The sequence below is a fragment of the Dermacentor silvarum genome, chromosome 4, assembly GCF_013339745.2.
Source record: "Dermacentor silvarum isolate Dsil-2018 chromosome 4, BIME_Dsil_1.4, whole genome shotgun sequence".
NCBI lineage: Eukaryota > Metazoa > Arthropoda > Arachnida > Ixodida > Ixodidae > Dermacentor > Dermacentor silvarum.
Genome location: NC_051157.2, coordinates 20,708,647 through 20,733,589, shown reverse-complemented (window position 1 = coordinate 20,733,589; position 24,943 = coordinate 20,708,647). Strand labels below are relative to the sequence as shown.

At 46.7% G+C, this 24,943-nt stretch overlaps 2 protein-coding genes across 3 annotated transcripts in view; both read right to left on the bottom strand.

Moving 5' to 3' along the window:
• Positions 1-5,794: 5,794 nt before the first annotated feature.
• Positions 5,795-10,083, bottom strand: LOC119449594 (endothelin-converting enzyme 1-like). 2 transcript variants are annotated; one of them, XM_049666787.1, is made up of 3 exons: positions 9,510-10,083; positions 8,263-8,494; positions 5,795-7,844 (listed from the first exon to the last, which is right to left on the bottom strand). In XM_049666787.1, exons 2-3 carry the CDS (start codon positions 8,463-8,465, stop codon positions 5,924-5,926), a joined length of 2,124 nt encoding a protein of 707 aa, XP_049522744.1. In that variant the 5' UTR covers positions 8,466-8,494; positions 9,510-10,083; the 3' UTR covers positions 5,795-5,923. The 2 variants fall into 2 exon arrangements, with proteins under 2 accessions (XP_049522744.1, XP_037568734.1); XM_037712806.2 differs by having other exon boundaries at positions 8,263-8,479; positions 9,510-10,082.
• A 4,552-nt stretch (positions 10,084-14,635) lies between these two features.
• The window catches only part of LOC119449593 (ganglioside GM2 activator), a 46,733-nt gene continuing 36,425 nt past the window's right edge, over positions 14,636-24,943 (bottom strand). Inside the window, exons 3-4 of the mRNA XM_037712805.2 lie at positions 20,036-20,227; positions 14,636-17,714 (exon numbers count right to left, since the gene is read on the bottom strand). Coding sequence (XP_037568733.1) covers positions 17,556-17,714; positions 20,036-20,227 — 351 coding nt within the window. The 3' untranslated portion in view covers positions 14,636-17,555. The remainder of the gene's footprint in view (positions 17,715-20,035; positions 20,228-24,943) is intronic.

Sequence of the window (24,943 nt, the reverse complement as noted above, 5' to 3'; positions counted from 1 at the left end):
TAATTAAGTAGACGCTGTGTGTTTTGCGTTTTCCTTCTGTCGTCATCGTCACCCATCATGCTATTCTTTTAATGCGTTTGCATTCTTTTGGTACTTCACACACTTTTCAGGGGCTATCTATCGCTCTTTGTATCTAACCGTTTTCCCGCCTGCCCACTGGGCAATTTTCATGGTAGGATGGGTAGCACATTGGACTGCTGTGCTGAGGTAACAGGGTTTGAAACAAACCATCAGACCAACTGAATTGGGCCACTGATTATGTGGCAATGTCTACATAAGTGCTGCTCTTCAACGAACCTCTTACACGCCTACATGGGTCCATGTAGACACGCGACTGGGTTGGCACCGCTGTTCGAAGGAACTCTTTCATGCCAGTATATATGTGTGTGCCGCTTTTCAATGAACATCTTTGATGCAAACTTGGGTAACTATATAAAGAAGTATGTGCCACTAGAAATGTGCCCCCCCTACAGTGACTAAAATGATCCCTTAATTTTTTCCAATGCTGAGAGCGGAATCTAACCCATGTCACAAGGGTTCCTCAAGGACAGCAACCCGACACATTTGCAGGCTGCGCCACAAATGCACTGGTAATGTACGGCTCTTCAATGAACGTTTCGCCAGGTTGGGTCACTGAGTATGTGCCACTGAGTGTGCGAGAAGCGAGGGAACAATTCTAAAAGCGTTCGCAGGCACCGGCGTGCCACGCTTTCCGCCTCGGAGGCCACGCAGGGACTTTTCGGCAGCGCCAGAAAGAAGCGCATTTCGGAGGCCACGCACAGGCTTCGCGGCGGCCGCGCTAGATGGCGCCCAGTGTTCTTAGGGAAGCGTGAAAGAGGAGACCCGCTGCAGTGCACGCCTCATACATAACTTGTCTCGACGGTGGCGATACCTTGAGTCTCTATATTGATTCAATCCTATAACGCATTACCGTCGACAGTCGTCGTGAGATGGGTTCTGCAGCAATTTTTAGATGCGAGAGGATCTTATGCTCGGGGCAGTGTCCGTCCAGCGGCGTCCGCACCCATACTGCGCATGCGCAACTCTCCCTCATTCTCTCCTACGCAGGTGTGCGCTCTCCTCCTCCCCTCTCCGCCATAGGTGTGGTGCAGCAAATCATTGCATATAACTCTCTCTCTCACTCTCTCTCTAAGGGTACGCCGGTAGGCGGCGCAAGTGTCGCGGCGCAGTATAAAGTGCGCGTTCGCTTTGCTTCCGTCATTCCCTCTCTGTGCAACGATGTGCGAAACGCCATGAACAACGTCAAGGTCGGCGCTAGTTGCAGCGGCAGCGCCACCGCAGCGGAGCAGAGGAAGGCTCGGGAAGCCGAACGTAAACGTCAGCGTCGACCCATTGACGCTACAGAAGTGTAGCGTCAATGGGTCAACCGACCACAAAGCCATCGTCTTCAAGATACCGCGCGCACCGACGCTAGGAATCACGTACGATCTCTAAATAAAGACGCAACAACCCCGTACAAACGTCTCCTCTCTTCTCAATACATTCTCTCACTCTAACTTTCATTGGGTTCTGTTGCCAAGTGAAATGAAATGGAAACTCGATGCGCACCCCCCGCGATGCTTTCGCATCCCACCATGGTTGCCCGTAGGGTGAGATGTGATTTTTTCTCTTTTCATTTCCCCAACGCAGAGTAGCTGGCTAGATGAGTTTACCCCAGTGCCTTTCATATAATTAAACTTTTCTCTGCATATATTGGTGAAGTTGTTACGTCAAACTTTTGTTACGCATGCGCCCGTGACCTAATGAGTAAAGCATCGGGCTGCGACGCTGGAAGGCCCGGGTTACAGCCCGCCATCGGACAGACAGACAGACAATGAACTTTTATTGAGGTCCTGAGGGACTAGCCGGCGGAGACCCGTTGGGGCCCCCGGCTCGCCGCTGTCCGCTCCCATATCGGACAGGTATTTATTATTATTATTATTATTATTATTATTATTATTATTATTATTATTATTATTATTATTATTATTATTATTATTATTATTGTGTATTTGAGGCTAATCGGACGCCGTACGAAGAAAACCCGGGGAGCGAGTCAAATAGTGCATCCCTTTAATAAACGTACTTAAATTTCACTTTGATGCCGTGGCTATTGTTCTGGATTGATCGTACGACATTTTGAGAGGTCCCGAGAAAGTTTATCCTTCTTTAGACACAAATTAAGCAATAGCGCGGCCAACGTGTGGTTCGCTGTCCGCTCGCCACTTTGAACTATAGGCCGACGTACGTGTTACCCACTGTCTTTCCTCAAAGAAAAAAAAAAAGGGGGGGGGGGGGGGGGGGTTAAACAAGGGGTGAGTCTAAGGGCGGAAGTGCCTAGATATTTTAAAAGATACGATATACGTTCGCAGGCTTCACCGCAGTGCTGCCACACACAGGTCATAGAAAAATAGATTCTTGCATGAGCAAGCAGTAAAAATTATATATATTATTTTTCTGATGTCAAAAGAGGTATTTTAAACGGAGTCTTTGCTGGCACAAGTCCAGTGCTTATTTTTTGTGAAGCAGTAACACAATATAATAACCTCAAAATTCTTGGCACAGTGCATGGTTTGAAAAACCGCACGGCGCACAGGGAATCTCGAACACCATAACTAATAAATCGACGCTTTGTTCCAGCCTTCGAGCCAGTTATTTAAGGGCCTCAGATGATATATGGCACAGGAAGCTTAAAGTGTTCAGTATGTTTCGGGCTATGCTTGAGTCCAAAAACGGAAGGGGCACACACCGTTTGTTGCTCGTGCGCATAAAAAAAAAAAAAAAAAAGAAAAAAAAAAGAAAAAGGTTGATGGCGCTTTAGCGGTTATCTATTGAAAACGTAGTAGATTTGTTTTGCTTTTTTCTGGAACACGCCAAAAATCTGTAGATTCTGAAAATTTATCACTGAATGAAAAAAAAAAACTGAAATAAGTTGGACCTATAGATCAGTATCAGTATAAATCAGTAGCGTGACATAAACTGTGACAACACTGGCTTCACGACGTGTGCGGGATGCGTAACTAGTGCAAATGGTACACTTCGCACCATTTAAAGCGTATCTTGTCCTCAAACAATAATCATCATCTATCTTGCAGTGCCTCATTTATTTTATTTCATTAACTTCGCGTGCCCGGTATTACACGTCACGGACGGCAGGCGTGTAATCAGCGTGACATAGCGTTCTTGACAGGAAACTGATGAGCGCAGAGTTCGCGAGAAAGGGAATGCTAGCAAGAAAGATGATTATTCTTTGGCGACAAGATACGGCTCCAAAGGGTGCAAACGTCTTTTTTTTTCTATTTTTTTTTTCTTTTTACGTGAAACGTTATTCATTTCGGTCTCAGCATAGGGGGTTGCTCGCTAAAACCGCAGGTAACGTTACATGTATGTTACGAAATGTAATGAAAACATGTAATACTAATGTACTAGCCACGCTGTATAGATGAAAGAAGCCACTGCTCGCTCATGCATATGTAGCATCCGCAGATGGCGCCGTTGTCGCGCCACGCATGATGCAATCGTAGCTAAATTTAGCCTCTCACTCGGCGTTCAGAGAGGCCATAGCTCGGCGGTAAGTTTGTCGATCCGAGCGAGAGTGGTCGCGTTTGAGAGCTCACTCTGACATTGTAGGCATATTCCATCAAACACAGACCTGTGATCATGAGGCGTTATAAAGCTTACAAGTGTGCAATTCGTTGCAGAAATATGTCGGTTGCTCGCTATGGCACTCCCCTCGTTCGGCACGTATGGTGCGGAAATGGCGCAAAGAGACTCGGGTAGCAAGACAGAGGGATGCCAATTCGCGCCTCTGACCACGGTGGGCCCACTACGAACAGGGAGCGAGTACGACTGCAAGATGATGGGACCCCCACTAGCTGTATCGTAAGTTAAGCACGTAAGCTTCGTAATGCGTGAATAAAAGTCACTTGTGCGTTTGGTTACGTCACTTTTGTACTCTAGTGCCCACACACCCTCAACAGCCCACAGAAGTCGTTTCATCCCAGTATCTGCTGCCGGGCATATGCTTTCAACGCGGTCAAAACTAACGTTGTTCATCCAGAAGACATAAAAAAAGAAATTATGCACATGCAACGCGCATTTTGGAATCTATGCGAAGCGCAGATTTCATGAAGCGGGTAATGAAACGCTATATATTTGCCCATTTCGATCATTACTGCGTCCCTGGCATAAAAAAAAAAAAAAAAAAAAAAAAAAAAAAAAAACTAGCGCGCGCGCATGTGTGCTCTCGCGCACCCATGCTACACTATGTGACAACTCTTATATTAGAGCGAAAGCTGTACTACGCCATGTCTCGCAAAGGCATTCATCGCGTCGCAATGACGTTGAGCTGCCGGTGCGCGAGCCGCCGGAGCGCAAGTGTGGCAGGTGTGACGTCACGCCACGTGATTACCCATTGCGTGCCCCTCATTTTGTGCCCAATATAATGTTGCTATAACGTCAAGGCCCCCCGGGTTCCTGCTAAACATAGCGTAAATGGTAACGCTTTCGAGCACTTGCTAATCGAATTTTCGAGAAAAGCTGTATTTCATCCACACGCGTTTACATTCGAACTCAGGTTAGCGATAGTGTTCTCCCGTGGTCGCTAAATTTGATTTTTGTGGCATTTGTCGTTATACCAGGGCAGTGGATAAATTTTGCGCTGCTCGTAAAACACGCTCGTAAGGCTACGGAGCACTTGCACACGCAATTTGTTGCAAAGGCCGCAATCACCCCACGTATACCTTGAACTTTCCCTACGAACTTTCTATAACGCATAACATTAGGAAAAGAAGACGGTTAAGTAATTGTTTAAAACGCTCCTAACTAAGTCAGGAACGTGAAAGTTTTGCCACACGTGTTTACACTTAACGTCTTGTATACAGTCGTTTTAGGACTTTGGGGAGCTGTCGTGGTGTAGTGGCTTGGGCGTGGCGCTGCTAAGGTCGAGGTCACTACGATATTGTTACGTAGTAGTTTGTGCAGAGATGAAAAGACGTTGTGAGGAAAGGAAAAAGATGAAGTGACACTGGCATCGATCGAGGGTGTACCGCCCTGATCCCTTTGTTATAGGGCTACGCTTTCTCTGAAGGAATACATATATCCCTTTTGAAAATCCTTCCCCGTAATAACATGATTATGAGGCACGCCGTAGTGACGGACTCTTAAATTAGTTTTTATCATATGGGATTATTTACCGTGCACGTAAATTTAAGTACACCAACGTTTTCGCAATTCGCCTCCATCAAAATTCAGGCGCCGCAGCAGGGATCGAACCCGCGACGTCGAGCGCAGGAGCGCAACGCCATAACCATCAAGCTACCGCGGCGGGTAACAAGAAACTCCATTCGCGCTCTAAAGGAATCAAGTGACTTTAGCCTAAACACACCAGTTTCGCTTAGTGTACCAACATGTGTAGCTCGTTTATAACGCGTCATTGTGGTGCGTGCCTGATGCATGCTTTTCGGTTACAAACTGATAATTCGCCTTGCCTTGTATTGGTGCCACAGGCAGCTGCTGGACTTGCAACCCAATCGAAACAATGCTCCCAAACTTGCGCAATGCTCCCCCGCGTTGTAAACACGGAAATCATGGGCAACAGGGGACCTGAGCCTACTCATCCTGACCGCATGGTTTCCGCGTTGTTCCCCCCTCCCTCCCATTCGTTTCTGGCAACCACGTACTCTCCTTCTCTCCGTGACGTGTGTGTGAATTCACACACTGGCTGTACGTAGCGGACATGATCAATATTCGACCAGCATTTCTGGCAGAATACATCTGGGAACGCTACCGCACCTAAAGACATGCCCTTTATTTCCAAACGGTCCTGACTAACTTTAAAATCACACTTCGTTCAACGCACTGCAGATGCCCGATGGAACGAAAGCGCGCCTGCTGTTTCGTTGTGTACTGCATGGACACGGTTTCACCAAAGGTAGCATTTCTTGGCAGGATTCATCGGGTCTAGCACCGTGCACGAGAATGCGTGCGCGAACTCTTCCATGTTCATCAGCGGCACGTTGCAGCGGTTGTGGCCGTCGGAGTACTTTGTCCAGCCACCATGTGCTTCGGGGTGGTCAGTCGTCTTCTCGCAGAAGTTGTGGCAGTACGTAATGAAGAACGTCTGGTCCGGACTGAAGGTGCTCAAACCACCAAGTACGTTGGCCACTTTGTCCGAAGGTAGAGCTGTCTTGAAAGCCGCGTACGCGTACCTCACTGCTGCATTGTCGATGATGTCCTCCTGGATCGTGTTGTTGGTGTAGTTGCCGACGTTTTCGTACAGGTTGACGTAGCAGGCCGCTTTGGCGTTGTACGCGTCAGCAAAGTCTTCGCTCCACCATGTTTGCGCCTGGCCGTTGTTGATATCGCGCCCTTGGGCGTCGAGTCCGTGAAGAAGCTCGTGCGCTATGACTCTTCCGAGCACAGCGTAGATCGTGGCCACTGGAAGGTCGGCAGAGTACAGTGGTCCCTTGGTGCTAGCGATGGGTAGATGCAGCTCGTTCGTGTAGACGTCGTACTTCACGTGGTCGTCGTAGAGCCTCCGCATGGATTCTTCGATTTCGTACTCCCTGGCCGGAAAGCCGGCTCGCGGGACGACTCGCACCCAGTTTTCCAAGAAGTCCGCTCCCAAGTCGGGAAATCCAGACGCGCTGGTATTTTCCGCTCGGAATCCGATCTCTGGCAGAACGAGGCGACTGTTCTGAACTTTCTGCGTGGCCGTAAGCTTGGTGCTGTTGTCCAGCCATGGGTTCAAACTGAGGCCCTTCAAGATTTCCCTTTTCACGTTGTCCGTGATTTCGACCACTGACCGCACCTCGTCCTTGCTCGTCAGCGATTCTGTCGCAAATGCTATCATCTGGGGCAGCATTATCTTCGATGCGTACTCCCTGCAGTAGTCCCGGGCATCGCTCACGGGATGGCTACATGAGTCCACGTTCATCTCCATGCTTTCCTCAAGTGCTCTGAACTCGTTTGTGAAGCAGCTGCCAAATCGGAAGATCCTCCACCCCAAATATAGAGCGCCTTCTTTCTTGGAAAGTGAGTTGAAGAGTTTCCTGAAGTACTCTGGGCTGGTGATGACCATAGTGTGGTTGTCCAGAAACTTGGACAGCACGAAGTATTTGCTGAACGTTTCCATCCACATCTCGGGACTGATCGTCGGCGTCAGCAGGGACAAGTTCCGTAGATGCACTCGTTGTTTCTTTTCCATGACAGCCAGCTCGAAAAGCTCCTCTTCGAATTTGGCTATCGCATCCACTATGCTACCGTGCTTCAGGCCGCCACCCATGGTTCGGACGACCTTCTCCAAGTACTTCTTATAGTTTTCTTTCCTCGTGGGCGCAAACATAAACTTCGATATTTTGGGCGGCTTAAGTGTGAAATCCCAGGCGTTCTGCCTCTTTAAAGAGATTCCAAACCTGAAGAAGGACCCAATATTAAAGTCTAGCTCCATGCGAACTAAAAGGTCGAATGAGTTCATTTCGTTGATTTTTACTTTCGGCCAGCTGAAGTTGAACATGTGCATGTAGTGCTTGAGACTTCGAACATTCCTGGACCCCGGAGCCAGGCTGTGGTAGCAAGATAGATAGAAGGTCAAAAACTTTTGCGCGTCCGTCTGGGACCGGACTGGAATCTTTGGGTTCGATTCCACTTTACGAAAAGACTCTTTTAGCGTTTCGGCGACCCAGGATGCTCCAACACTTCCCTCTGCCAAAGCCGTCTGCCTCTGTGCTACGATTTTGTTCTGTTTCCCAGAACAGACAAAGCGATAGAAGTTCTGACAAGGAGCTTCCTTGGGGCTTATGCTCTCGTTTAGCCTTGAACTGAGTTGGTTGCAGGCCTGAGATCTGAAACAAATTTATACGCCAAATGGTAGGTTGAAAAGGCATCGCAAACAATTTGTTAAGACGCCTGCATGCTGCGTCATGAAAAACAGGTACCCCAACATTCAACCAGATCGAGAGGTCAATGCCGCGTACACGTAATGAGGAAATCAATAATAGCCGGTTCGCCACAACGTTCTGATGCTCTTGGTATATTAATGTTTCTACAGATTACTCTGGCAGTCGATTTGTGGGTGTAATTTTTCTTTCTTTTTTCTTTCTTTTTCTTTTTTGCTCATTTTGCTTTTACAATAGTGCAAAGTGTTAGGTCGAGGGTGGCTAGAGAGGAAAAAAAAAATAACCATGGAAATCATGGGGAAGGGGCGGGCTTGCTACCGGGGATCAAGTCGTCTCCCATGGAAGGAAAAGGGCAAGTACGGACCTGCACATGCCGGCGACGTTGATCTGTCGGTTGGCGAATCCCATTTCGTCGCTTGACCTCTTGGTCCCGATCGAGGCGACCGACAGGAGCATCAGCACCACAACGCACGCACCAACGGCGCCCGCCGTCACGTACATCTTATTCTTGGTAACATTGCGGCCTTTGTCTTCGTCGTTGATCACGTTCAGCTCGTCGGACATCATCTTGCAGGTTTGACCTGCACAAACACTTCCTGCAATTCAGTGAATAATAATAATAATAATAATAATAATAATAATAATAATAATAATAATAATAATAATAATAATAATAATAATAATAATAATAATAATAATAATAATAATAATAAACTTGCGACGTTTCTTTTAAGTAAGGACTATCGCTAATGTTGGGTGTTAACGGCTTTTAAATATCCTGCACGCAGCTCGACCGTAAAAAATAAACAATGTGTTACATGTGTACACGAAATATCTAAGAACGTTTAACAATACCCCTTCTGTTTGTATTCTGCATATGTTATACAGGATTATGCAAATGACAGCAGGCAGTACACGCTACTCAATGGAGTCACGCGGAGGACTTTAAGGGGACAGTAAAGATGAATATTAAGTTAACCTGTATAGTAAATTACATATCTGCAATAGCAAAGCTTCAAGTAGAAAAGTTTTGAAAGTATAGTGCATAAACCGAAACTTATCTAGTGGTACGTGCCTTTAGTACTATCCCTTTCATTTGTTCTCATTATCGAGCAACGAATTCTCAACCTGCGGTTGCTCACTCGAGAAGTCACTACGAATTTGCACCGACGACTAGGTCGATGACTAACACTTCGGCTACGACGGGTGCTCACAATGCGAATCACCGCGTGGCATACCCAATAGTGACACGTTGCGTTGGCTATAAATGAGCTGACAAGCGCTCGTGAGCAAATGAGAATAAACAAAACTTCGCTGTGCTTGCGAATATCGCGCGAGAGAAAATATTGAAGTAATGTAGATGAAACAATAGTTCCCACATCTGATTCTCCTGTTAGTTACTCGTTAAAGTTGTCGGAAGCATAGCTATTCACGCGCCCCTTAACGTATCAGTCCCTTCTTGTTCCTTTGAACATGGGCGTCTGGTCGGTCGGGGAGGCATGATAGGGTATAGTATACCTGAGCCAATTGCCTATTTTGCCCAGACCACGCTTCCATTTGCCCATAGCTCAGTACAATAACAACCTTGGTGGGGATCAGAGGCACACTCACGTATCTATTCCGGACCCCGAGAAAAAGCTGCTTGTCCGGAGCCCAGCCCCCTGTTGTGGGCGATCATGAGACTCTCCGGGTGGACCGAGGTCGGCCCATGACCAGAGGTGGTGGCTCGCGATGCGGGTTCCTTCCGTATGGTACACAGGTCGCACAACCTAATGGGGAGACGACCGTGAGAACAACAAAAAGCGCACAACCCAGATGTACGAGTCGCAAACGAAAAGGCTCCACCACAGCAGGCTCGCGGCTCGGGCCGCAAGTAGTCCTCAGCGTCGTCGTCTTCGTTCCCCTACGGCCGCTAGAGTGCGCAGACGCGATGGTTGGTTCTTCCCTTTCTTTATTCTTTTTCATTTCCTGCAACACAGAGTCAATCTAAAGCTGAAAAACACTTTCAGAAGTGCAACTTTTCAAATAACTTGAGATGCTCAGTAACGGCGAGTTTTGAAGTGTTTGGCGCATTTCTCTCAGGCGAGAAGAGTGAAATTTGAGACTCGGGTATGTGCGTTTGCCAGTACGTGTCGATAAATTTCTTTCGAACAGTTGTATGTATGTGCCACACGAATACGTGGCAGCGGCGGCCAAGGCTCTTTAGGTGGAGCTTGATATGATTTGAAATCTGTAGAATGATAGCATGACTCCAGCGAATGAGCTTGCCGTATATGTAGCTCAGGCACGAAAATTAAACACACAACGGGCACACATGTGCAAAGCAAGCCTTGTATACGTATGTATATAGTGTATGTGCCTTATCCAAGACAGCATCAAACCACCAACTTGCACAAACACGTTTTGCTAGAGCTAGGATCGTATTTATCACAACTATGACTAACGCTTGTCATTGTATTTAATAATGCATTGGCCACACGCGCACAGGATATGGCCCAGCGAATATTTTTTAAAGTTACTATTCCATTGCAACGAATTTCATCAGAAGAGTAATGCCTAGGCACAATTCTGTAGGTTTTTTTAAGGCGAAGCTTTTTTTGTCTCTTCCCTCCATACACTTTGCGGGTGCTGGCTGCTGCCGTCTTGCGAAGTAGACAACTCGGGCCGCTGGGTATGTGTAGGGCTCCGTGTTTTCGGAGTTTATTTTTCTTGAAATTCGGAGTGTGTTTTTCGGAGTTTATTTTCTGGCGGAAATTCGGAGTTTATAGGAGTTTATTTCTCGTAAATCCCCAATCCTCCGAAATTCGGAGTTAAATTTGCATTATTATCAATACTCCAAAATCTTAGATGAAATGATATCTGAACACGAAAACATCAGAACAGCTCGAAGCGTATTTTTGTTGTCTGGAAGGTTAGAACGCACAAACACATATACACACATGCACAAATACTTGAATACAAAACACCTACGTTTGTGCGTATTACAAGCCTTAAAGCTTGTTGTAATAGACGCAATCATACTTTACGAGGTTGCTGTCACTGATGGAAGCACGCTCCTTTCGATTGATGATTCTCAACTCAGCTTTGAAAATGCCCTTTCAACGTTCGCGCTATAGAGACTGAGCGCGCAGTGAGAAAGCACTGGCCACTGGACAGTGTAAAGTCTCCAAAGCGATATACAGAGGTGCGACAATGTTACTGAATAATTAGCTCTGACAGTTCGCAAAATCACTCATGAGTTGGCTCATGTCGTCAGTTTCAAGATACACTAACTTAAAAATCGGCGCATAGGTCTCGAACGCGCGGGGTATCTCATGCTTCACATTTAGATTCACAATTTGAACACTATACCAAAACGATTCACTGGTGCACTGGAGTGCATCGAAAAGGTTCCTCTCAACTGTCTGCCTCCACTTTTCCGCCACAGCAGCGTAGTATCCATGAAGGTCTGCCACAGTCGTTGAGCGGTCATACGTCTCTCGCTCCGTGCGCGACAAGCCTTTTGTTAAATGTGCGATGGGTGTGGTCTACGAGATACTGTTGACGTGATGTAAAGTTTCTATCGGCCAAACCGGCCGATTTATCAATGACTGCTTAGAACATGCCCTCTCGATATAGAACGGAACAGGGTCATATTGGCCGTTAAAATCGGAGTTTATGGGATAAATCCGAATTGTCGAAAATTTTACCGGCGAGTGTTTATCGGATTTTTTCGGATTTATCCGAAAACACGGAGCCCTAGGTATGTGCCATTGGGTACGTGGCAGAATGCACGACTTGGCCAATCCTCTAACATGCATTTTTAATGCGTTAGCAATTTTAGGGTACTTCACGCCCGTTCCGGGGGCTATCTATCTATGTTTGTATCTAATCGTTTCCCACCTACCTGGGTATTACGTGGTCGAAAGGGAAGGGCATCGCGCTGCTGTGCTGAGGTAACAGGGTTCGCAACCAACCATCGGACCAACTTGAGTCACTAAGTATGTGGCAATGTCTGCATACCTGCCGCTCTTCAACGAGCCTCTTTCACGCCAAGAGGGGTCACTGTATATATGCGAGACTGGGTCGGTATCGCTGTTCGAAGAAAGTCTTTGACACCGACTTGGAGTACTGGGTGTGTGCCACTCGGTCTGTCATGCTTTGATGCCAACTTAATTGGGTCACCATGGTCACTACTGGCACATACCTATAGGTATGTGCCAGTAGGTGTGTGCTGCTTTGCAATGACAAATAAAGATCCTTTAAATTTATCCGACGCTGGGCGTAATCTAACCCACATCAAACAGGCTCCGCAAAGACAGAAATGCGACGTTATAGCCGGCTGCGCCACAAATGTCCTGGCTATGTGCCGCTTTTCAATGAACGCCTTTCACGCCAACGCTTTAGCGAGCTGCGCCATGTACGTGCTGCTCTTCAATGAACCTCTCGTTAACTTGAGTCACTGTGTAAGTGCCACGTTGTGCGCGGCAAGCGAATGAACAATTCTCAGCGTTCGCACGCACCGGCGTGCCATGCATTTCGGAGTCCATGCGCATGCTTCGTGGTGGCACCAATAGATGGCACCGAGTGTTTTTTGGTGAAGCGTGAAAGAGGAGTCCCATTGCAATAGACGCCTCATACATAACTCGTTTCGACGGTGGCGATGCCTTGACTCGCTGTATCGATTCAATGCTAACGCATTACCGTCGACAGTCATAGTGAGATGGGTTTTGCCAAATGTTTTTAGATATGTGCTGTATTTCTCCGTTCATGCACCTCTAATTAACATTCTTCTCTCAACAAGTGTCATACATCTCCTCCATCCTCGTGACACATACAGCCAACATACAAGTTACGAGGTTGTGCTCGTGTCATCCGTATAACTGTTGCTGTCTCACTAATACAAACAAGCTTCGCGTCGTTTAGACCCCGTTGCGAAGGATTTATTCATCTATCTTCATAAATGTGATTAGCATAGTTCATGCACTTTTCGGGGTCTGTCTCTCTATCTGTCTGTCCGTCTGTCCCCTTTTTCCTGGCCAACTTGGGTCACTGGGTAGTAAATGGCCTAATGGTTAAATCATCAGGCTGCTGTGAAGAGGGTTCGAAACCAATAGTCGGGGCCACTTGAGTCACGGGTATGTGAGATTGTGTATGTGCCGTTCTTCTTTGAAACCCCTTTCACCTCAACTTGGACACAGCGTATGTGAAACTGGGTATGTCCCGCCCTTCAATGACCTCTTTAATACCAACTTGGGTCACTGCATATGTGCCAGTGCGTATGCGTAAACGGATATGCGGATATATGTCGATGGGCAATATGACACACACGTCCACACGCAAGTATAAATGCTGCAAGTATAAATGCTGGAAAAGAGGTTTGTGTTTAAGTTTCCTCGTAGCAGAATTAGGTTTTCTCGTACATTCAAATTACAATCCGACGCCGAATGGTAAAGTCGTACTTTACAATTTTCCTGACGGATTTCACTGTGAGAAATGCAATTTTTGTTCACCAAAGCCTTGCACCACGTGGAGGGCCTGCGCGGTCGGGGCTGGGGATGATTTCTCCGCAACCCGCATTGCACGCCGGTTTCCGACGCCGGATTTACATGCATGATTACATGCATGATACATGCCGGAATCATGCATGCATGTATGCATGCATGATTAGATACATGCATACATGCATACATGCATACGTCTTCGTCCTCGCATTACGCGTGCGATGCTCTTAGACATTGAGCTACCGCGGCGCCGTTTTCCCAACCACTTTTTGGGGTACTTAAGTTTTTTTTACTATAACTAATCCTGGGAGTGTTCATTTCCATTTATTTATCATTTCTTTAATTCAATTAAGAACTGCACATAATTTCCCCTATGTTGTCTTTGGTGTCATTGTTTGTTGGCTTCTTATGACTCTGGTGGCGTCTGAAAGAAGGCTAAATTTTATCTTTACAAATCCGTGACTCTTTGCACCTACTGAAGCTGCAGGGGAAGCTTTCCGTCTTTAGATGACGATTTAAAGACTTGAGCATGGAAAGCTAACACTATGCAGATTTCCCGTGAACAATGTCCAGAACGGGACGTCACGCAGATGCTTAAGCATGTGTCGCGGCAAAACAGACCGTCATTCTCTTAGCGTGAGGTGCACGAATTAGAGCACTGCACGGGCCAATTTTTTCAGCCCGAGCCCGGCCCGGGCCCGTTTTTACGTTCGGCGGCCCGCCCGAGCCCGATCAAAACTTTTATGGCGAGACCCGGGCCCGGCCCGGGCCCGGAAATAATCTACATTACCCGCCCGGCCCGGCCCGCCACCCCTTTACCTTAGGCCCGAGCCCGGCCCGAGCCCGGCTCGAAACTGACCCGAACCCGGCCCGAGACTGAAAAATACATGTTTTCAGAGTTGAGACGCCCGAGAATAACTCGCTGCACGTTACATGCACACCACCAGAAAGCCCGAGCCCGGCCCGGGCCCGGGTCAAAAAGCACACGCCGTGCCCGAGCCCGGCCCGAGCCCGTGAAAAAACTGCTCTACCCGGCCCGGCCCTGCCCACGGGCCGGGCCGGGCCCGGGCTTTCGGGTAAGCCCGAGCCCGTGCAGTGCTCTAGCACGAATGAGGTTGCTGGCACATTTAGCGTAGTAAGATCACCCCCTTTCAAAAATTTTCCGCGATAAATATCATTCGAAGTGACGAATGGACAAGCAGAATCTGGAAATCATCGCTCATTGCAAAGTAAAGGACTACAACGCACAACGAGGCAATGGTCTAACATCCTTTATTCTTTATTTTTTTTTTTTTTTGGCGTAAATGAACTTGAACTGAAACGTGACATTTGAAAGTTCTCGTTGATGTGGAGCACTTTAAGAACGTTCTATTATATCTGAACAAAACTGAAATATCTCAATTTCATTGCAATTGATTCACCGAAAATGTGTCAGGAAATATTTCCTGAGCATGTAAAAAAAAAATGGGCGCCGTAATTTTTAGAAGTGTGATCTAGTAACAAGTGCGCTTTTCGACATTTCACATATGATATAGGCATATATACCTCTCTAGGAGCAGAGCAAACCAGAAGTTTTCTATGAACTGAAATTCTTTAAAGGACTTCGAGTCACTCGAAAGCTGCTAAACAATTCTAACAAAGAAATGCCCTTGTCTGTGGATGAACAGTTTGACTACCGAAGCCCTGTAAACATGTGCGCAGCTTTCATCAGATTATGCACCTTAGGAATGCTACGAAATGAAATATCCGTAGCTAAAGATGCACACTTTGACAAGCTTCGCATGAAGAGAATTGAAACATTATAATTATTCTCACATGCTCGCAAAAAAAAAAAAAAAAAAACGGTTTTCAGTCTTCAATGTATGCTATTTCGACGCGTCAACAATCGTCGGAAAAAGTTAGGCTAATTCATTACTCATGACGCTGTACTCATTCAGAACTTTTGTAAGAGAAGCAGCCCAGGAACGTTCTCAACAGTGAATAATAAAGAATATGAGTGGGGAGTCAAGTCAGGGTGTTTGTACTTGGGCCAGAAATATGTGGCGCAAACCAAATAGACAACGACGATCAAGACATGTAGCACAAGTGTCTGTGCCCACCCGGTTGTAGTTGTACACATCTTGCGCCACATTTTTCTAGTATAAGCACGCACAAACTAGAACAACAACTATTCTATCACGGTATCCGTGTGTCTCGCCTGTAGCTACTCACTTTGTTTTCTTGTATGACTCGAAAACATTTAATCATTGGAGATCATCAGCACCAGTGCTGGTCTCGTGGGAATAAAGCCGCCGTCCACGCTCGTTGACGGCCACCGTTTTTTTTTTTTTTTTTGGTGCTGCCTTGGGTTTTGCCAGAAGCCACGATCAAAATTTATATGGTGCAAAAATGCGACTTCCGCACATGGAAGTCACATCAGCTTTCTTTGCAGTTGCATATACGTTACTGACATAAGTGTACTATTTACATTACAAGTTGGGCAGATCACGCGTAGAAGGACTTACATAATTTCGTGCTTTTTCCAGTACAAAAATTGCTGAGAGTCTGCTTACCCTGTACTGGCTTCCTGAGATTTGGTCTTTATAAAACAGTGAATTTCAAAGGAAGACTTTGCGAGGAAATTACAAAGAACAACGCGTTACAGGCAAGTTGTTCGTATGCAGTTGATCCTGACATCCAGTCATGATGAAATGAGCGAAACCTTGAAACAATCGCTCGCGGAGCGTTGCTGCTGTCCCTGTTCGACGGAGAGTCATCAGAGGCAAGGCCCGAAATTGGCAAGACCTTGAGATCGCTTGTGTGGCCTTCGTGATTAAAAAACTCGTCTATGTATACGCGTAACCATTATCAGGAGACGCAGAGTTAATTAATCATACCACGCACACATGGCGCCAGCGCGGGAAGACCGCATTACTATGTGTGGCCCCTTCAGACAGCATGTCTCATCTAGCGCGAGTCTGCACCGGGACTAGTTGCTTTGACCAACTCTGCCATGACTGGAGACTACGCGAAGATAAAAAAGATGATATTGCAAGACAAACACGCTTGCTACAGTTGTAACTTGCAACTACGAAAAAAAAAAGGAAGCTTGTTACCAACTAAGCTGCTTTGTTTTTGGTAATTATTTGTTCAAAAATTTCGTGAAATATCAACTGTTGGGCCAAGAGGCCAGCAGATAGCACTTGGGTTGCGCATCGGAGAGCTCCAAGTCTGTCTGCAGTAACTGCTTCTATCGTTGGAATATGTTTGACTAAAGTCTTACGAACAGCAATCAAAGTAACTGAGCTTGTGACGTCATGACAGTAAAGACAACAGGCTTGCAATTTGCAAGGCCGATTTCCTCTGGCATGATAGAACTGAAGTGGCGCGCCATGTTGTCTGAAATCCAGAATGACTAATACAAGTTAAACCTAAGCCGACGTAACCTACATCGTAAGTTGAGCTCAGTGGAGGACTGAGCAGTTGCCAGCAGTTTCGCCAAACTAGCAAAGGAAAGATAATTTGATGCAGTGCCGCCTCTCGCCGGCAGCCGTGCAGTGATTGTGATAAGACGAAATTCTTGGCAATAGCTTAGGTTCTATGCAAGCCGTGCGCGACATGGTGCAAGCCATGCGCGACGGAGAGTCAATCGATTGACCGATAAATGTGAGACTGGGGGCCTTCGTATAAGGTCTTGTTGATCGGCCAGCTTCCACGCTACCGTTGGGCGATTGCGTACTAAGAGAAACTTGTGCCAGTTTCGATACCGTCTAGCTCAAAGACAGATAAGAGAGAGAGAAACGCACGTTCTCTCGACAATTCAAATTGTGATACAACGATAGGCTGATGAAAGAATGATTCTAAGGTTTGCCGGTGGGTGAACCATAGCAGAGGCGGTGCGCGCTGTCTCGTGGTATTCATCTACGTGACTCTGTCTCGGGTCGTTGTCAGTCGCCCGAAGAAGCGACTCGCCAACGCTGACTCGACGCCTCGCAGGAAGCGTCACCCCAGAGGGTCGACGGCCCGCCAAGGACCATTTCAGTTCCGCGGCATTCTGCGGTCGCCGCCGATGTCGTTCTCGGCGCTTCAAAAGTGGGACGGACGCACGACACAGCACACACTCTCACACACGCGCGCGATATTAAACACACAGGAGGACATTTGGGAGTCCCCGCGCTCTGCGTCGGGGCCGAGGTCACAGGTTGAGTTCAACGTCTGTGGAATAGCAGCCGATCTGCTCTCCGTTGCGCAGCACCGTGGCCTTGATGACGAACTCGCCGTCGAGCAGGTACGAGGGAAGGTCCGGCGGAAGCTCGGGCACCTTGAATGTGGTCGGCTTCAGGCGCCACTCGCCCTGCATGACACAGTTTTACAAGGGCAGCGCCGGTTATACACCCACTCGCGACGTCAGCCGCAATCGACACTTTTCCTGCTCGTGGGGCATCAACTTTCCGCGTGCGCGTCACCTGTTGAGGCATCGCCTCGCTAAAATAGGGTACGTAACACTACCCCGTTACGCCACGGGGTCATCGTGGGATGCCATTATCGAGATGTAAATAAATGACTCTTGTCTGTCGGGTGCCTGCCGCAACCAGAATGAAATTTAGAGACAGTAGACGTGCAAGGGAAGTCGACGACGAGCATTGCACGTGCAGTGTGGGAAACAATTAGGTGAGGAATGTAAGCGTGTTTATTTTCTTCGCGTGCTAATGCGTACGCTGAACACTGTACGCCAGTATTATGTCATGATGCAACTATGCATACTTTGTTTTGTGCCTTTTGGTTGTTTAGATCTTTTTAAACAGGTCGGCTTAAATGCATATGGCGCAGAAGTTGGCAGTATCGACAGCGGTAGCAAGATTTATCGTTGCGCTGAACTCTTCGGACGGTGTTGTAACTATATATGCGGGTACGACATTGCGCGATGCATCGCGCAAGGCAACTTCTGCTGGGCAGATGAAACAGTGCCCTGGGAGCTACAAGACGTCTGAGAACGCTAGCGCCATGAGCGCCGTCAGTGGCGTTGCAGGCGTTGCACCTCGACGCTGCACGAGATGAGACCGGTTGAGAGCGATGCGAAACCATCAAGATTAGTCAGCGCCCAGTAAAATATTACGCTCGTAAAGAACACTGGCGCCGGTACCAGTGAAATTGCATCACTTTGAAATTGTGAGCCCAAATAGTGTTTGGAATTTTTTAAAGGTTTATAACTTCTTTAAGGTATTGACATACACTGCGAATGAAATGTTTTATGACTGCTCTTTGCGGTCTGCAATTGCCATAATTATGCCTAATAAATCAGTCAAGAACATGCAACCTGGTGAGAGCAACTTTTGAGGTTTCAATAATATAGCATCTACTAGCATATCGAACAATCCATATGGAGCATCACACCTACGCCCACGCCGCCAGCGACAGCGACGATGACGGCGAACATTCGCCAGGAGTGTCCATATAATTGCTATCGCAATAATAAAAATTTTCATGTGCCATTGCAAACGCCCTACGGTAATGGGTATGTATAAGAGAGAACATTTGTTATGGGAAAAGCGGAGAGGTCGCCTTATCTAGTACGTTCCAGCCTGCTACTCTGCACAGGGGAAGGTGGAAAGGGGAAGAAAGCAATGAGAGATGATAACGAGGAAATAAACAAGGGACATGCGCATATAAAATTATCACGTAACACAGTGGTCACTCGAGCCTATAGCTATTTTAAAGGAAAACTGCAACAACATTTTGGACCGGGTAAAAAGCCTAGTTTCAGGTAGCGTAGATAGAGAGGAGCCTCCGCGCAACATGTTGTGCTTGAAATACGAGTTGATGTGTCACTAAGAGCTGTCAAAAATAACTCTTTTTAAAACCGACAGCGAAAAAAAAAAATGACCACGCCGATACCTGTCTGGGTGCACGTTAACGAACCCAAAGAATAATTAACCAAATAATTGATTGGGTTTAGTCTTCTGGACTGCACCTGGAGTATGGATGACCATGTTGCATGTACCGAATCTCGGCACGCGGGTGTATTTGCATTGTGCCGCCATCGGAATGCGACCTCAAAGGCACGTGCTTTCTCAGCTCAGCAAAGAAGCGAAAGCAGTGAGGCGCTTCTGGTTTGCTACCCTACGCAGACGACGGAGGAAGGAAGGGCACTAGCAATGCAAACCCGTGCCGCTGCCCATTACGCCTACAATCGGTCACTGAGGCCAGTGGATTTCATAAACTGTAATAATGTGTGGAGCTGAAACTTGGAGGATAAAAGAAAGCTCGAGAAGAAGCTACGGACTTTGCAGCGAGCAGTGGAACGGATAGCGATATATGTAGCGTTAAGAGATATGAAGACAGTGATGTAAGAGTATAGGGTGGTTTAGAGAGCAAACACAAGACAGCTGATATTCTAGTGTTATTAATAGGACGAAGTGCAGTTGGGCCGGCTGAGATTAGGAAACTTGCAGGCATAGAATGGAGCCCGCTGACTCAAGGCATAGATCGTTGGTAGAGTTGTTCCTGCTGCAGTGGATATGAAGTAGGCTGATAACACTCTCTCACTATTTTCCTTTTTCTATTCCCCCTTTCCCTTACCCCTAGTGTAGGGTAGCAAACAGGACTCAGGTTGACCTCCCTACCTTTCCTCTCACTGCTCTCTCTCTCTCTCTCTCTCAAATAACGAATACATACCTCGTGGTAGGGACACTGGCATGGTATCTCCTCCCCTGTCTTCGGGTGCAGGCATTCCGGCTTGGAGAAAAGGTGTATCTTGCAGATGTCGTCGTACGTGCACGAACCCACGCCGTTGGGCAGGCACGGTATCGTCAGCCACGTGGACAGGCCGAACAGCAGCGTCAGCTTCTTCTGCATCTCCAGGTGCACCTGCGTTTCGGCAAATGCGTTTATGTTGCTCCACACATTTATTTTGCTCCACACGTTTGCTCTTTCGCCCCACGATTAATTGTTTCTTTGCCCCATGATCAATTCACTACCCACAATGTCTTTAGCTTGTGCATGTGTACGTGCGTGTATGTATGTATTGTCAAGGTGTAGTGACGGTGAAGAAGCAGAAAGACTACCGGAAAGAGTTATTGAAGGCATTTTATTGACCAAACCTGTGTCTAGAATGAAAAGCAACACTCAAATTGATGAAATCGATGGTTTGACGACATCGCGTCTGAACAGGAGGAAGCATGTTGAACGAAAGAAAGAGTGATAACGGTGACCAAAGAGAATAGGAAGCTTTTAAGACATTTCCTGCGAACAATGCTTCCGTACGGAAGCCGAAATGTCTTAAAATATTTTACCGTATGTTTATTTGTCAGTGTTTTCATCGTTTATTTTGTTCAAAACACTCAAACGACGACAATATAAAGCGACGAGCACGGTGTTTGGACATCGAATCTAATCTTGTGGCTTAAGCCGGTTCGGTGTTAATATACGCAAGTCACCGTACATTACAGAGTAATCACTGGTGCTCAAGTAGATCTGAAGGTATATAACACTATTCGCGTTGCGCGCGCAGTCTGATTAAACAGGCCTTCTCACCATCAAGTTCGCGGAAACGTTCCCGAATTTTCGTACACAGAAAGCGTGTCGCACGCGAGAGCGATAACCCGATAACGGCAACAGTTCGGTAACGTAATCACCTGGCAAAAAGCAAGACAGCTACGAGTTGCAATTATTCTTCCCTTAAAGAACGACGCATGAGAGAATATACAGAGACAGTTGCGAACGAGCGCATGCTTGCTGGTCTCCGTTCGCTGCCCTATATATATCACACCGCAACCAATTTATATTGTCCCTGTGTGACACGCTCAAAACAAACGCAAAGCTTTTCATCAGGAAATTACTTAGCACCGCCTTACTGCTCTGGAAGGCGTGACACACGTCCTTCGTGAGTCATCACGAGAAGATGAAATTCCGTGCGCCGTTTGTGACGGTTGTCACTTAGAGAGAAGTCTCATACTGCGTGTTCCACGGGGGCTCCTACTTGTCTTTATTTGTTTTATTATTATTCTGCTTCTTGCTCCACAGCTGGGGGCTTAACCCGTCCTTGCCTGTCCGGTGCGAACATTACTGCAACGCGCGTTGCGAGCTTTTCCGGAAACCGTAAAAGTGCCGCAATAGTCGTAAACGATATCTTAGGTAACGGCGTGCCATGCACCGTCATCTCGGCCTGTGAACCTTGCTCCCGAGCTGTAAAAAATACTCCATCATGCTTCAGGCGCATTTGAGGTGCAGACGCTTACGTGATATTCTTCAAAAATGCAAGACTGTACATACATACATACATACATACATACATACATACATACATACATACATACATACATACATACATACATACATACATACATACATACATACATACATACATACATACACTACATACATATACATACATACATACATACATACATACATACATACATACATACATACATACATACATACATACATACATACATACATACATACATACATACATACATGCATACATACATACATACATACATACATACATACGTACAGTACGTACACACATACATACATGCATGCATGTATACATACGTACACACACACGCACGCACGCACGCACACACATACGGGTGCAGTAGTCGACAATACCACATGGGCTTACATTTTCCTTAGTGGTGGTTAAAGTATTTCAGTTTGTTACATACGGGTTCTTCGTAGTTCCCATGTGGGTAGAAAGGGAATGGGGTTCTATAGGGAAGGCATGCAGTTAAATATATACCACTAGCTGAGCTTGTTGGAGATATTACACGGGGGAACTGCTGAAAGTTGACGGGTCGTTGCTATGAGGTAACCTTCAGAATGCTCATCTTCATGGAGAGTGAAGAGACCGAGAAAGCGCAAGTCAAGAAAAAGAGCGGTGACCCACAGGTGCGAGCAGACTAAAGGTACACGTTTCACTTTCACGCCAGCTTCCTTCCTGCATTTATGTATTACACTTCCGGCCACGCTTTTGTGATCAGCATAACAACACGCCTTCGAGCTCGTTTTGTTAACTGTTTGACGCCTTTCTGAGCACCGCATGTATACTGTTTGCTCCATTGCCACGTAGTCGCGAACCCTTTTCCTTCAGAGGACTCCACTTCCGCAGATCGCCTCTTTAGCGTGCTAGGTCACAGGCACAAAACACGGTTATTTTCTTCTGTCAGCTGCCTTGCTTCGCTCTGCTCTGCGCATCGGTTGATTTCGCCCTATATAGGGAACGGTTACATGACGGCTGACCGTTCGTTTTCTTTATCATTGTCGGCACCGTTCCGGCCAGACGCCCGGCCGAACCATGGCAACTACCATGTGATGTGGTGCGACCGAAATCGTAGCTCTTGAAGCAGCTATTTTGTTTTCCGTTTCCGGCTCTATACTCGCACACGCGGAAGTTCTAGCTTTCCCTTGAGGGAGGCGGTCTCTTTTATCGCGCTGACCCCGGCTGCAATGGGCCGGCGCTGTGACAGGCGTAGAGAGGGGGACGATTGGAGAGTGAATTCAGTGGTAAGGGGAGGACGAGTGCTTGTTAGAAGCGGCCGGTTGTTGCCTCACCACGCCTCCCAACTCATTTTTTCCCGGTGCTGACGGACGACAGAGCCTGCTATGACCACATTCAAGGAAAGAAAGAAAGAAAGAAAGAAAGAAAGAAAGAAAGAAAGAAAGAAAGAAAGAAAGAAAGAAAGAAAGAAAGAAAGAAAGAAAGAAAGAAAGAAAGAACTGACGATTTGCTGATAGTCCCTAAGTAACTCTTGGGCTATGACAGACGCCATAGTGGAGGGCTTCGTATTAATTTTGACCACACGAAGTTCTTTAACGCGCACCTAGATCTAAGTAAACGATCGTTCTTGCATTTCGGCCCTATCGAAATGCGGCCGCTGCAGTCGGTCATCGAGCCCATGATCTCGTGCTCAGCAGCAGTATACGCCATGGCCGTCACTGAGCGACCGCGGCGGGCAAAGGAAGAAAGAAAGGTGCACGTAAATAGCTTGTGTACAGTGATAGGTCGCGACGTTTTGTTGCCCTATTGCTGCAGAAGTGCCTCCTCAAATGAAAGAGTAGCCGGCGGCGTGATTAGGTGCACTGAATTGCCTTGCCACCGGCATTGCCACTGCTGCTATAGCTCGTGAAGTATCCGTCCTTAACATTGAGCCACGGACACCGTCATTGTGGGAACTTGCGAGTTCCTTGCTTCTGAAAATGACAACGAGAGTGACAACCCTCGGCACCATTCTGCGTCATGTGCGTTAATTCCTACTGAGAATTGAAACGCGCTTGGTTTTTCACAAATCGCGTCAGTGCAAACTCTGAGAAACAATGAAGATAAACAATGGGTGAGTCTTAAGCCACGCCAGTGTAATTATTTGAAACGTTTTAATTTCTAAAACTCATTGCTCAGAATACGCACGTAGAAGCAGTAACACGTGTATTGCAACCGAACGCTGACATATTTCGCATAAAGCTCATCATTAAAATATTATTCACATGCCCCCACTACGATGTTGTGCTAGATTAACGGATCTCTCATTTGTGCTATTGGTAAGAAACACGAAGCAATGGAAATCTTAGAATGACTACCGCAGGTTGTACGGCCACGGCGACCGCATTTCGATGGGGGCGAAATGCGAAAACGCCCGTGTACTTAGATTTAGGTGCACGTTAAAGACCCCCGGTGTTCCAAATTTCCAGAGGCCCCCACTACGGCGTGCCTCATAATCAGATCGTGGTTTTGGCACGTAAAACCCCATAATTAAATTTTTTCACCACAGGTTGTAAATAAAGGTGTCTTCACCAATATGGTTTGTCGCTACATCTTATTAACGTCGACAGTAATTGTGAGATGGGTTCTGCTGGAATTCTTTTTGTCTCTCTCTCTCTCTCTGCCCTCTTTGCGACCCCTATTTGCCTATACTCCTTTGCAGGGTAGTAAACAGGAAACTCTAATCTGGTTAACCTCTTCACCTTTCCTCTATTTCTATCTGTCTCTCGTTTTCCTTTTGTTTGATGAATGTTGCATCAAGCTTGTTGGTTAAGAAAATGCGCTCCAATTGATTCTTTAACATAGGAAAGATGAGATGTCTAAACGAGTTCATTTGGTTTGTTTTGCCACGGAAGCAGACATTTTGAAATACCCCGAAGTAATAATTAAAGAAGCAACTACACTAGTTGGAATAAAATCGTTTTACTCGCAAACGGGGAGTATATTCGCTGTAGTGATAAATCGTTCGCTCCTTCGCGCATGCCTTTAAAAAGCCCCACGTTTTCGTATATTCGTGTTAAAAAAACACACGTTTTCGTGTATTTGTAGTTACTAAACGGATGTGGGGTGTCTTGTAAACCCAGTCATGCGTTCAGGGACACTCATTAAAGTCATGCTGTTGATGCAAATGTGCTCATCTGCAGTATACAAAACTTCTACTATGGCAATGGCATTGATGTGAGACCAACGTGCTGACCTTGCTGACCTTGCTGTGTTAGAATTTTATTTCGACATTTTCTTTGCTTGTACGGTGTCCCTTTTTTTTCCTATACCACTAGCTCCTGCTTTGGCTGCCAAAAAGCAGCTGGCAGTATTGTCAA

Coding starts and splice junctions, on each gene's coding strand:
- LOC119449594 (XM_049666787.1), bottom strand. CDS start 8,465: ATGATGTCCGACGAGCTGAACGTGATCAACGACGAAGACAAAGGCCGC. Junction 7,845..8,262: donor AACGTCGCCGGCATGTGCAG/GTCCGTACTTGC, acceptor AATTTGTTTCAG/ATCTCAGGCCTGCAACCAAC.